Here is a 13,378-nt window from a genome sequence, read left to right as displayed (position 1 = left end):
GGTGTTTTTTTTTGGTGTTTGAGCAGTTTTTTTTTCAAATTTTGACTCATATTAATTTATTTTCATAAATTCAGGCTAGAATTTGGTCATTCAGGTTGTTTTTATTTTCCCTGAAAGAATGGCAGTATAGATATATATTTTATTTAAAAGTAGGTATACTGTTTAAAACAATAATGGTTTTTATTTGTATTAAAGTTGTGAAGCGAATGTATCTTAATATAGTTATTAAAAATACTACTTTTTTCAAAGCTTTAAATCATGAATTTTTACTGAGCTAACTTTTAAATAATTTAATATTAACTATCAAAAAATTTAGCTTTTTAACACCCAATGTTAACTAAGAAAATGAACTTGGAAAAAGTAGTGCGCGGATTGAAGGCGGTGGCCCCCATAAACCTGGCGGAAGGTTGGGACAACGTGGGTCTGCTTGCAGAACCGTCACCGCCCCATCTGGTCAGCAAGATCCTGCTGACAAACGACCTGACCTTGCCCGTGATGGAGGAAGCGGTGAGCAAGCAGGCCAGCATGATAGTGTCCTACCACCCCCCGATATTCAGGCCGCTCAAGCGGCTGGTGTGGAGCAATCCCAAGCAGAAGATCGTCACCATGGCGTTGGAGAACCGCATCGCCGTGTACTCGCCCCACACATGCTGCGACGCCATCGAAGGGGGGGTAAACGACTGGCTGGCGAAATCGTTGGGCGGCTTGAAAGCCAAGCACCCTGTTCAACCGAAAAGAGCGGAGGACGAGTTCAAAGTGTCAGTTTGTTTCAACTGCAACCAAGTCCCGAAACCTCTGCAAAACTGCATCAGCAGAAATTTTTCGAATTCCACAGTGGCAACAAACAAGTTTCATGTGAATTGTTGTTCAAAAGAGATTCCAAAACTTTTCGAAATAATCATGAAAAACTGCTGCGCAGAGAAAAAAATGTCCTACGATGATTTCTACATTTATGCTTTAGCGCCTGCTAATGACAAAAACTCAGTCGACGGCATGGGCCGGATTTGCCTGCTGGAGAAAGAAACGCCGCTGAAAACTCTGGTTGAAAAGGTGAAGCAGCATGTCGGAGTTGAAAACATCAGGGTTGCGGTTGGGGAGAAGAAGACAGCAGACACCCTGATCAGAAGTGTCGCCCTGTGCGCCGGATCCGGATCGTCCATTCTGTCGCAAGTCAAAACGGACCTGTACCTGACGGGAGAGATGTCGCATCACGAGATACTGGCGGCAACTGCGAGCGGTACTTCCGTTATTTTGTGCGAACACAACAACTCGGAACGCGGGTACTTGCGCGAGTTCAAGCAGCAGATTTCAGATCAGCTTTGTAAGATCAATAAGGAGGAAGCTGGTTCGGTTGAAATTGTTGTGTCTACTGAAGACAAAGACCCTGTGTCTATAATGTAAAAAAAAATACATGTATAAGCAAATGTATTTTTTAGTAATATTTTATTGACTTATTTATAAGAAATCAATGTTAAATATTAATAACATTTTAATAATAAAAAATTAGTAAATTTGTAAATTTACCATTTAGTTGAAAAGTTTTGATTATTAATTTTATTCAGAGAGTTTTGTATAGTCTAATCTAAATGAAAATTTATGTTTAAAAAATTAAATTTAGCAAATTATTTTCTATAATTTAAACATTAAATTTCAAAGTTTGTTCAACGTTTTAGTCAATGTTTTTACTAGTATTTAATATTATAAAATGGTGGTTACTAACTTTTTCATATATTAGTCTATTTACTTAGTAGTTTATAATAAGATATAAAACAATATTAAACGTAGTTAACATTTTAGTCTGTTTTTTTTTACGAGCAAACAAATACGTACAAATTTAACTTAATAGTTTTTATCTTATTAGTTTAATTAATTTAGACAAATATTTATACTTATTTAATTAGCAGGTATTTATATACAGTAAAATGTCGAGCAGCAAAATAATCTTGTATTACTCTTCCATCTCAAGCAGCATCGAGGTAGCTATTACTTGATTACTTTTTATTAATATGCATCAGCAAACAAGCATTTTTAAATTGTTTTCAAGCTCATTTTGCTTATTATGCAAAACAAAGTGTTCGAACTCGCCGTTGGGTAAATTGAAAACAAACCACAAACTTTATTCGAACACAACTGAACTTTACATCACACTTTCAACACGCATTCAATTTTTTCACAGCTCAAGAAGAAGCAGCAGAAGATAATGGACATCCTGAGCTCGAAGGGCTTCGATTTCGACAAGTTCGACATCGCGTCGGACCCGGACAAGAAGGCCGAGATGAGAAAATTGGCGGGAAACGAGCGGGCCCTCCCCCCTCAGCTGGCGGTGGGCGAAAAGTTCCTCGGAGTGAGTTTCGTTTGCATAGTTTTTAAATTAGTTTTGCGTTTTAAGCAGCAGTTAAAATTTCTTTTTTTCTATGTTTTATCAAAGGTACAATGTAACAAATAAAAAAATGTTTTTGCTAAAAATTTTAGTAGTTTGTACGATTTAAAGTAAAAAGTGTTACAACTTATTTGATTCAAATTACTCTATCAGGGCTACGATGAATTTGAAAACGCTGTAGAAATGGAGCTACTTAATGAGTTTTTTCAAGCTTAATGAAAGTATTTGATTATTTATAACACTCTTATGGACGAAAAGTTAAAAAACGTTTTTTTATAACACACTTTAGTTTATTATTGTTTCCTTATCCGTTTTATTACTCAAGTCTTTATTTATATTTTTATAGCTGTTTATTTTTGTACCTGAGCTGTTGAAGCAGCGTTGTGCAATGTGGTAATTATTTTGTACTTTTGTACTTTCTTGCCTTTTCGTCAGTTCTTTCACTTTGTAGCGTTTGTCTCTTTAACCATGTAGTACTTCTTTTTATACGTTTTTTTTAAATTTATGTTATAATAACATTAGAGAGTACCAGTACTTTTAATTTGTAGTTCCCTGAATTTCAATCTAATAAACCACGGCTGATTTCGTTGTAACATTTTGATCTTATTTTAATATACATGTGAGGTAGTCGATGTATTTAAAAAAAGCTTTTTAAGTTGAAAAATTTATAATACTAATAAATGTAAAGGGGTAGGCAACGTTTTTAATCGGCGGTCTGGAAAAATTTAGTCGTTGACGGGCCGGAACATTTCGAGTTAGTAATATACCGGATCCAGATCCATTCAGATAATGCCTTTTTAGATCCGGACCCGGCCAGATCCTAATTTAAACCGGCTACTAATTTTAAACCAAGATTGGGATCCTAATTTAAATAAAAAGATTCGGATCCGGTCGATCACCTTTTCGATTCCGTTTGATTCACAAAATTTTCTCAATATCACAACTTAAGATGTAGGATTGATACATGTCACATATTTATTTGATATCTTTAAATAGAGTTGACATGCTAGATTGACAAATGTAGGTAAAATATCAGATTTAGATAAACACTTTGCTTTGACAAAAGCATATTCCAACTGCGTATGAACAAATTAAAATGGTGTTTTATTAATACGCATTAATTGAAAAGTCATATTTAAACCTGTTTTTAAGTCAAATTCTTACACTTTGTTTTGTAAAACTATGATATTAAGTTTGTAAAATTTTTAAAATTTTGTCCGGGCAGGACTGCCATTCCATTCGCGGGCTGGTCATTTTTACCCGTGGGCCGTACGTTGCCCACCCCTAGGCTAAATGCTCAAAAAATAGAACTATAAAGAAAATGTTTGCAGTTAATCAGTTGATTCGACTTGTTCAGAAAGTAGTTTAACTAAAAGAACAAGAATGAAAGTTTTTCAGTCAATTTTGCTGAGCTATAACAAACATCAAAAATTATTTTTATAAAATTTATGTTATAAAGTTTTATTTGATAAGTTTTAATATTTATCTAAATGAAGTTATTTTTCTCAACTTAAAAAGATTGCTCAATTTACTGAAATGTAAAGAGCTTTTTTAAATAAATATTAAAGCAGGTAGTAAATAAAATATTTAATTTGCACATTTTCGTTTATACTTGTTGAAACAAAATAATAAGTGTAGTATAGTAATTTAAATATTAAAAACACTTTTTAGTATAAACTAGATTAACTGATTGAGATTTTTTCTAGTATTTACTTGTACATACCTATACTAAATTACTTAGTTAGTAAATTCATTAAAAAAAAATGTATATAAAGTTAAATTTTGTAAAAAAAAGTATTAGAAATAACAATACATTACAAAACGTGTTACATGATAGTTTGAATATTCCTAACTAGAAAATAAACTTCTGTTTGTATAAAACTGTACAACTTAACTTGTACCAGCCAAAGTCTCTTTTTTTCTAGCTCATATTTTTTTCAGTAAAAAACATTATTTGCAGTAGTTTTGATTTATATTTTTAGAATTTCAATAGATCTGAGTTTTCCAAAGTGGGTCATTTGGACCTCTTGGGGGCATTTGAGGAAATTAGGTGGCCGGGACTAGCAAAGGGGCCCTAGTTTGAAACTTACAGTAGATATACTGGAGTTGATGGTGAAGAGAAAAAATGTCTAAGGCGTATTTAAGGGTAGCTTTGAAACTTATACTTGATATTACCGAAAAAATTTAAATTTATAAAAGACCAGAGCTTCGCAAAGTGGGTCATGAGTTGGGGTGGCAAGTTTTTTAATTGGGGCCACAGCTTTTTAAATTTTTTCAAAGGGGGTCTTATGAGAAAAATTTAAGAAACCCTTCTTTACAGTTGCTAAAGTGACATTTCTTGCTATAGTGTCACTCTGAGTTAAAATTTCACTCTGTGATAAAGTGACGCCGTACTTTTCAGTTTCGCTCCCATTATTACGACCTGAATGACATGATACGAAAACATAAGTACAGTTGCTTTGTTGATATGATTTAATCTATGTTTGGCTATTTTACACATAAAAAAGAATTTTGCTTGTTACTATGTTTTAATATTGCTGACTATCTTGTTGCTAATATTACGCATTCAACTTTATAAAACTAATTACAAAACAAAGAGAACTTTGCTTTGATGCGAACAAAAACTTTATTGAAATACACTTTACTGTTTTTAATCTTAAAACTGTCAGCTATATAGAGCTTCTTACTGATGCTATTTCTTTAAATTCAAGGGTTTCAAGACGATTATAACTTAAACAATTTGGATTTAAACTTAAAAGTTAGATTTTTTATTCACTCATTGTCTCAATTTTTCGTTTCTAAAGCAGACATGTTATAAGTTAAACGACCTTATAGTTATTCTCATTATATTTTATTATCTTTAAACCTACTTATCAATGTAAAATGCACGTCGATTTAATAATAAAAACAATAGCTTTTACAACTTAAACAAAATTAAAATTATTTCAACTCTGCTGGTAAGTGCACCTTTCTTTGAAAATTTTTATGACCACTTTTTATGGATAAAATCTTTATGAAATAACAATATATATAAAACACTTAACAATATAACAAAAAAAACTTTAACTTGATTGTGGTTTTAAACTTTATTTCAAATTAAAGAAACGAAATTGAAACAATAAGTTATAATAACAACTTTTCGTAGGATACTTTGTTTTAATAAAAACCCTTTTAAAATTGTTTGTAGCTATTGGGAAAACTTTTATTCACTGAGTTTAATATTTCCGAAGTTTTTTTAAAACAAGAACTATTTAACTTTATCATAGTGTTCATCAAGTTAACACTTTAGATTTATCTAAGCATTTTATTAGTAAATGGTAAAGAACAAAAAAAGTTGTTTTATATTAAAATCAAAATTTGAAAACTTTATTTTTGCTTTTACATAGCTACTTAACATAACTTAATTAAGATTTTTTCTTACAGTTTTGTGCAACTTTTAAAAATATTTCATTTAGGTTTCTTTCATACTGAAAATAAAAAAACAAATATTAACCTAAATTTCACTGTCACCAATAACTTTACTGATCTTTAAGATTGTTTTAAGTTATATAGATTTTAATTAATTTTCTTGTGTTGATTTATGTAATAAGTAAATTTAAATTAAGTACTACTATTAGAAAAATTGAAACAATCTTGATACAGTTAAATCATTATGTTTAGTAATAATAATAAAAATGACTTAAAATTTTTTAATTGTTTCAGCAAGAGAAAAGTAATCAATTAAAGTTTTATAACTTATCTCTAGCTAAATGTTAATAAGAAGTTGATTTTTAACATTAATACATAAGATATTCGAATAATTTACAATTATGTTAACTATTTTCATTCAAAGTAGACATTTGTATCCTATAAGTGTTTATCAGTACAATCTTGTTTTTTTTTTGTGTGTACTTACTTACCATCATATTTAAAAATGAGTATATTTTAGAACCTAATCTGTAACAAAATATTCATCTGACAGTATTGTTTCGTTAAAAACATTGTATGTGATACATTATTTTTGTGTAAATGCTCGCATCAATAAGGAGTACTAATAAGGAGTATAATAAGGATTTTTTTAGTCGTGAATTTTTTTTTATATCAAACTGGATACGGCACATAAAAATTAAAACTGCGGTTTGAGAGCATACAAAGTTGGCTAGGAAAAAAAACAAGTTACACTAGATAATCTGAGGTCTGAGATGAAGGGTAAAATTGATAAACTTACTGGAAATTTGAAACTTCGATTAAATACTTAGGACTGTTTTATGAAAAGTAAAAACTAAATATACATCTTGGGTTTGCGAATGATGTTACTTTTAAAATTTGCAATTGGACCTCTAATTCAAATGGAAAGTATAAAGAAAAAAAAGGACTAATAAAAAGGTAATTTTTCATTTTAATTAAAACAAAAACCAATTAGTTGTAATCAAAATCAATTTTTCCATGTAATTTTTCTAACGTTTACTTTTATAAATTAATAATAAACTTTATTTAAGATATTTTAATAATATTGGAATGAAAACTTAGTTTTGATACTATCAGGCTTAAAGTTCTAAGTAAAATTTAAAATAAACACTTTAATTATAAAAAAATGTCATTAAATTTTTATTTGCAATATAAAATTGTTGAAAAGATTAGTCTGTCATTTTTAGCTGGTAAGGCTTTAAAACTTTGTACATTTTTAATAACAAGTTTTTAAATGAAGTTAAATTTGGTTCTTTTATTTGGAGCAGTATTTTCCAGACTTTTTTCATAAGACCCCCCTTGAAAAAATTAAAAAAGCAATGCCCTCCTTCTATAAGATTTCTAAAAAAAATTACCCTAAGACCTCTTTTTTTAACTTCATCACCATCTCAAGAATACATTTTGTAAGTTTTAGGTGGTTATGTCCCCTACCCCATCTTTTTACTTTATGGCCTTCTAACTTTTTAAAATACCCCACTTAAGGAAACCCAGGACTAGTGTAACTTTCAAAACTCTACCGTAATATCTAGTGTAACTTTCAAAACTTCCCTTATAGCAGGACAATTTTTTTGCTATTCATCATAAACTCCTGAATATCTGGTGTAAGTATCAAACTATGGCGACCTACCCCTACGCTCCTTTATCAAATAGTTATATGTACAAAACTTAACTTGGAGTTTACGTGTTAATAGTTAATCTAATTTAAACTAATCATTTCATTGATAACTATTTAACAAGCAGGTGCTTTTATACATTAAAATTTCAAACAGCAAAGTAAGGCTGTTTTACACTTCTACCTCAAAAATTAAAAACTTTGCTTGCTGCACTTATAGTTTTATTTACAATGTGAACTCTTTTACTCTTCAAAACATACCTTGGAGTATTTACTTTTTTTTAAAGAGATAACAATAACATCTGGTACGTAGTTCAAAGTTGGGCTGAGAAAAACATCACAGTTTTAAATACGTTTTTATAATGGTCAAAAAAAATATTTTCAAATAAATTTTATGAAAAATTTATTGAACTATCCGTTAAAATTAAATGATGAGTTTAGACAAAACTCATTCTTAAATTTTAAAAGGTTTAACCATCAATTTATTGTCAGCATATTTATTAGACTACAAAGTTTACTGAAATCTTTAAAAATGTAAACTTTTAAACAGAATCTAAATGCTAAAAATTTTAGATGCCCGTATTAGCTCGTTTAAATTACAAATAATTACTTTTATTAGTTTGTAAAAATTAGCTGTAAATTCAAAAGCAAGTTTAACGCTACATCGTCAAAAAATAAAAATGCAATAATTCTTGTGCTACCATATTAGCTTTTTATATAAAAATAAATAGAATTTTAAACATTAATGTAAAGTTTACTATTAGCTTTAAGTAAGCAGTCAGAAGCTCTGTAAAAAACCGGTGATACGTCAAATATACAGATGGCTTCTAACACAGTCGTCACTGGAAAGTTTCGCAGAAGAATTGCACAAGCAAGTATAATTTTTGCAATAAAACAAGTATTAATGAATGACAAGTTGGCAATCTGCAGGCAGGTACTTGTGTCTGTGCTTCTCGAAAAGTTCCTTCAACTTGCCGATGTAGACGCTTTGCAGTTCCAACAACTGTTCCGATGTCGGGTTCTCAATTTTTTCTATTTCTATTGGCTCCCCAACTGTATGAACAGAGTATTAAAAGTTCAGTATACAGGTTTTAATAAGTAGTTAAAACTAACTAAATAAACTATTTATATTATTGAGCAAAAAATAACCTATAGATTTTTGTGAATAAAAAATGTATTCATATTGTATTTTACAAAAGTTGTTACAAACTCTTAAACTAATAGCTAAAATAGTTGATAATATTTGTCTATTCGAAATTAAAGATTTAGAAAAAAAAGTGCTAATTTGCTGTGTCAGTAAATAAAGCAATTCTTTACTGAATTACAAAAGAAAAGTCGACCAACCGATTGTGTCGACGCTCTTCCTGTAGGGCAGGAGTCCGAAGGAGTACTGGAAGTATCCCCTCCCGTGGAAGGCGGGAAGGGCGAACTGCATCCACTTCTGGCAGGCGTCCTGGAACAACCTGAGCTTGGAGCCCGGCGGGTTGGCTTCCTGGTTCCACAGGGAGTGGTCGCCGAACGAGAACACCGGAACCAGTGGAACGCTGTGTGTTTAGTTTACTGTTTTATGGAAACTAAGAGGAACAAAAATACTTGAGTTATAAGATCTAAAAATTTGCACGATGATAAAAACACTAAAATCATAAAGTAAATCAAGCGAAGAAGATTTTTTGAGAGAATAATCTAGTTAAGTCTAATTAAACTGTGCAGTTTAATAGATATGGCATGTTTACAGCGGCAAATAAAAGATAAAGATGCTTAGGGTAAATCACAAACTTATTACTGTACATTGTTGAAATTTAGTTTGATAATTACTTAATATTTAAAAAATATATAAAAGCTAGTTTGAAGAGAAATTATGCGAAAAAAGTTATTTTGTATTAATGTTGGAGTAAAATATTGTGATTTTTTTTTTGTAAGCGTAAACTTCTGACCAGCTTATGAAGTTTGCACTTTTACAAATAGTTGGTTTTATTAGATATTTCAATTTAACTTTATAAGGTTTAAACTAATACACTAAAGACATACTTGTACACTTGATCTGCAATTGTAGTGTCAAGCGCAATATATTTACATTGTTATAGTGCTTAATTGTATAAATAAGTAAGTGTAGCAGGTTACACTATTTAAAAAAATATTATACTATTGCTTAAAAAAAAAAAACTTTTACTTACCCATTTGTCAAAGCTATTTTGATAAATCCAATTCTCGGTTTCAAAATAATTTCAACGTTTCCCGGGCGCGCGATCAACGACTCGGGAGCACCACCTGGCGTATGTTTAATTTTTAATAAAAGTTTAAAAATCACTTACTTTTTGTTAATTTCATAAGTTACAACCAAAGTTCTCAACTTACATTCAAAAAGAAAATTACAATTTTATTGATTTACAGTTTACCATAAACCATCTTCTCATTCAATCAATACTATCAATGATATCCTCACTTTACAAATGTAATAACTATCTGACTCAAATAGTTAATAGTAGAATTTAAAAAATTGTACAACATTGTTCTTACCAGGTATTATGCAACAGGCTTTTCCTCCTTTCGGATCGTTGATGAGGTGCTGGATACTTTCCTTGGATGAAGGAAGAAGTCCTGAATATTATTTAACTTTTTATTAAAGTATCTTTTTATTTACTTTTGATTTTTTTGTATCCATTAAATATTAGTAACTGATTAAAAATTTGTTTTGTGACAACTAGAGAGGCAATATTATTTATTAAATATTTCTTTTTTTTAGTTTATTTTTAAAGTTTTACAAACTAATAACTAACAATTTTGAGCGTTTTTTTGTTATTATTATTAGTAACTTTAATAAAACTGCTTGATCTCAATTTTGGCTAGTTTCTTCAAAAAACAGTTGAAAATAATATTAAAAGTTTAATTTAAATATCAAACATAAGAAAACTTTGTTTACAATAAAGCTAGACCTTTAATGTTTAAAATTGATTATAATATATTTTATAAACCTAAAACTATTTACTAAGTATTAATGAGATCTATAAGTAAAATTAAAAATATTAAGTTAAACAAACAACCATTCTTTAAACATAAAACAATTGAGCTTGAAACTTCAATTAAAACACAAAAACGTCATTAATCTAAAACGTCCAATGACGTCACAACACCGACCTCCGGACATGAGGTAGTCCCTGTAGAACGGAACCCTGAACCACAACGGCAGCATGGTGAGGTGTGACGTCATTCGCGGGAACAGCTGCTGGAAGCCGGTGGCGTTGGAGCAGAAGTTGATGAACGACCCGATGCAGAGGACACCGTGCGGATGCACCCCGAAGATGTAGTTGCGCGACGGGTCCAAGTCGACAGTTTTGTGCAGCTGGTTTTTGTTTAGGGGGAAATTGTTAATTAGTCTGATCTTAAGTTTAACAAGTTGATTTCATATAATTCAAATAGTTTTAAACACAAGAGCTAGGATATAAGTTTATAGAACATAATTTGTAAATTTTTATTATAAAGTTAGAAAAATATTCATATAAATGTATATATAATTGTACAGGTTACCTTTTTTTGGAGAGATTGTTAGTTTAATGCTAATTAACAGAAGAACGGAGTTTTTTTTTAAATGTCAGTTAAAAAGACATGTTTGTAAATCTCAAAGTATCGACTGTTTGAAAAAAGCTATGAGTATTTAGCTTAAATGCTTATTTATATAATTTACTAAGTTTTTATTATTTTTAAAACATAATAATTGTATCGAAGTACTAAATTGTTTAAATATTTTATCAAGAGTAGATATCTTTAAAAATATTTAATTTGTGATTTTTAAGCTGATGTTTTTAAAAACTTTTTATAGTTAAAGTTGATTTTTCGCAAAACTCACCTAATCTCAGAAAGTTTAAAAAAGCTAATTCAAAAATTTAAATAGGTAAAACAATAGACTTTATTATAAATTAACTTTCTACCCCTTTTAACGCAGTTTTCAATTTAAGCACAACTACTTTGAACAAACATTAAAAAAAAGTTTTAAGTGATTAAACTAAAATTTGAAAATAAATAAATTTAAGAAAATAAAAAACTGTTCTCTTCACATAATCAAAAAAGAGGCGCACTTTTTAGTTTAACAACCAAAAAAAAAACATGACAAAATCTAACCGTGACGGGGAAATACCCCGCCATGTGCCCCCACGTCTTCCAGCTCCTCACCCACTGGGACTCCCTCCCTCCCTTTGCCGGAGTGTTCCAGTCGACGAAGTAGTAGATGAAGTAGGCGAGGAGCAAGTATCTCATGTGAGAGGTGAACAGCGCGACGTACACGCACAACAAGATGCAACACATTGCTGTGGAAAAAAAATGTTATTTATATTTCATTTTTCTTATTGATTTTTTTTATCTTTTGAATATTATTATCATTGTCACCAAATTAAAACAACTTTTTTCTTTTACCTAGTTTTTAAGAGTTGGTAAGATGCAGCTCACTGCTGTTAGTTTTAAAAGTTACAACTCGATTAGTTTTTTGACTGGAATGACGCTTGTTTTAATAATCGTGGTATCAAATTTTGTAAAACAATTTGACAGCTTAAGTTATTCATACTTCAGATTTTTAGTGATATGCACAGCTGTGTGCATAGAAGTTGTTTTATATGAAGAAAAGTTAGGTAAGTAAATAAAAAAATAGTAAAATTATTTTTTTTTAATAAAAGATAATTTTAACAAAAATGACTATTTTTAACATTCTTTTGATAACTATTTATAAATATAATAGTAAAATTTTTACAGATATTATTTACTAAAAATTTACTGAGCTCTGCTTTTGAAAATTTAAAGTCTACTGATAAAATTTACGAATCACTTGTTAATACAATTTTTTCTGTTTTATCATCAGTTTGTCGGTTTAGTACCTTTTTCGTAATAAATACTTTTTTTGAAATCAAAATAGATAGCAATCGTTGACAAAACAAATTTTAGAACAATAACATAAAGTTTTCGAGTATTTCGTTTTAATTCAACAATAAAGATCTCAGTAAACTTTTAGTTGTAAAAAATTTAGTATTTTGTGTATAAAGATTTAAAAGCTTTGTAACAATATTTATACATAAATTTATAACTTTTATAAAAACAAACGGCTGTAAAACTTTATTAGAAGCTCTCTTTATAGTTTAAAAATAAAGTTAAAGTTTTAAAATTATATATAAATTGATTTTATAATGCTGAATTTTTTTCAAATTAGTTCGTACTTGTAAAGTAGAACTTCCTTTTTATAATTGAGAAGTTTTCAAACTTTTGTTTTCGAACACATAAGTTCTTTTGTTATCTTAATAAGATAGAACATAAACTCAGCTTAGAACTTTTGTTAGCTGTTTTAGTAATAATTATACTTTTAATTGAACTTTAACAAAGGTTATAGAAACTCTTAATGGTAAAATATTGTTACAGTATAATTTATAACAAGTATTTAATTTTGTATTGTTTTAATTTTATAAACAAACTACATCAAAATATATACTACTCATGTTCAAAATTAAAAACGTCATAAAAGTAAAAATTATTAAAAAACTTCCAAAAAGTTAATTTAAACAGATTGTCAATAAAAAACGTGCCTTAATAGTTAAAAAACAAAAAACTAAGTTAAATAAAACAAAAGAACTACAAAATTTAATTAATAAACTCAACTAACCTAAACCAAGAAAAGTGAACACAAAGTGGGAAACAGCGAATGTCTGTAGCCTTCTACTTAAAGGAATTCTAAACGGAGCAAACTCCACCATCGTTCTTTTTACTAAAAAACTACAAAAACAATTTATATTAAACTTGTATCAATTCGTTTCTGCAGACTAATCGAAAGCTTTATGAACGTTGTACTGCATGAAAGTTGTTAATTATTAACTTTTTACTCCGAGCTACTTCTTAAATTTTTTTTTGTTATGACACTTAGTTTCAGTTTGTTAATCTTAGATTTAGCTTTAGGCTGTTTAGTA

At 29.3% G+C, this 13,378-nt stretch overlaps 3 protein-coding genes across 3 annotated transcripts; 2 read left to right on the top strand and 1 right to left on the bottom strand.

Moving 5' to 3' along the window:
• The first annotated feature begins 321 nt into the window (after nt 1–321).
• On the top strand, nt 322–1,401 carry LOC145845180 (NIF3-like protein 1). Its single transcript, XM_082952602.1, has one exon. The coding sequence runs from the start codon at nt 331–333 to the stop codon at nt 1,399–1,401; it is 1,071 nt and encodes a 356-aa protein (XP_082808728.1). The 5' UTR covers nt 322–330.
• A 437-nt stretch (nt 1,402–1,838) lies between these two features.
• On the top strand, nt 1,839–2,960 carry LOC145844373 (SH3 domain-binding glutamic acid-rich-like protein 3). The gene is made up of 3 exons (XM_082951770.1): nt 1,839–1,976; nt 2,177–2,344; nt 2,534–2,960. The coding sequence occupies exons 1-3, from the start codon at nt 1,923–1,925 to the stop codon at nt 2,594–2,596; spliced, it is 285 nt and encodes a 94-aa protein (XP_082807896.1). The 5' UTR covers nt 1,839–1,922; the 3' UTR covers nt 2,597–2,960.
• Nucleotides 2,961–8,340: 5,380 nt separating this feature from the next.
• Nucleotides 8,341–13,168, bottom strand: LOC145844005 (2-acylglycerol O-acyltransferase 2-A-like). The gene is made up of 7 exons (XM_082951313.1): nt 13,078–13,168; nt 11,556–11,740; nt 10,575–10,779; nt 9,957–10,037; nt 9,614–9,707; nt 8,784–8,983; nt 8,341–8,492 (listed from the first exon to the last, which is right to left on the bottom strand). Exons 1-7 carry the CDS (start codon nt 13,166–13,168, stop codon nt 8,341–8,343), a joined length of 1,008 nt encoding a protein of 335 aa, XP_082807439.1.
• Between the last annotated feature and the right edge of the window lie 210 nt (nt 13,169–13,378).

Source organism: Thalia democratica, chromosome 9 (assembly GCF_965202585.1).
Source record: "Thalia democratica chromosome 9, ktThaDemo2.hap1.1, whole genome shotgun sequence".
NCBI classification, from domain to species: Eukaryota; Metazoa; Chordata; class Thaliacea; order Salpida; family Salpidae; genus Thalia; species Thalia democratica.
Note: the sequence above shows the minus strand (reverse complement) of the source record. Positions and strands in the feature narration are given on the sequence as shown.

Bases quoted from the DNA above. Each gene is read 5' to 3' on its own strand.
- LOC145844005 (XM_082951313.1), bottom strand. From the start codon at position 13,168: ATGGTGGAGTTTGCTCCGTTTAGAATTCCTTTAAGTAGAAGGCTACAG. The intron at 11,741-13,077 runs GTTAGTTGAGTT...TTTTTTCCACAG, and splicing joins GTTCACTTTTCTTGGTTTAG to CAATGTGTTGCATCTTGTTG. The intron at 8,984-9,613 runs GTAAGTAAAAGT...CTAAACACACAG, and splicing joins AAAATAGCTTTGACAAATGG to CGTTCCACTGGTTCCGGTGT.
- LOC145844373 (XM_082951770.1), top strand. From the start codon at position 1,923: ATGTCGAGCAGCAAAATAATCTTGTATTACTCTTCCATCTCAAGCAGC. The intron at 1,977-2,176 runs GTAGCTATTACT...ATTTTTTCACAG, and splicing joins CCATCTCAAGCAGCATCGAG to CTCAAGAAGAAGCAGCAGAA. The intron at 2,345-2,533 runs GTGAGTTTCGTT...TTACTCTATCAG, and splicing joins TGGGCGAAAAGTTCCTCGGA to GGCTACGATGAATTTGAAAA.
- LOC145845180 (XM_082952602.1), top strand. From the start codon at position 331: ATGTTAACTAAGAAAATGAACTTGGAAAAAGTAGTGCGCGGATTGAAG.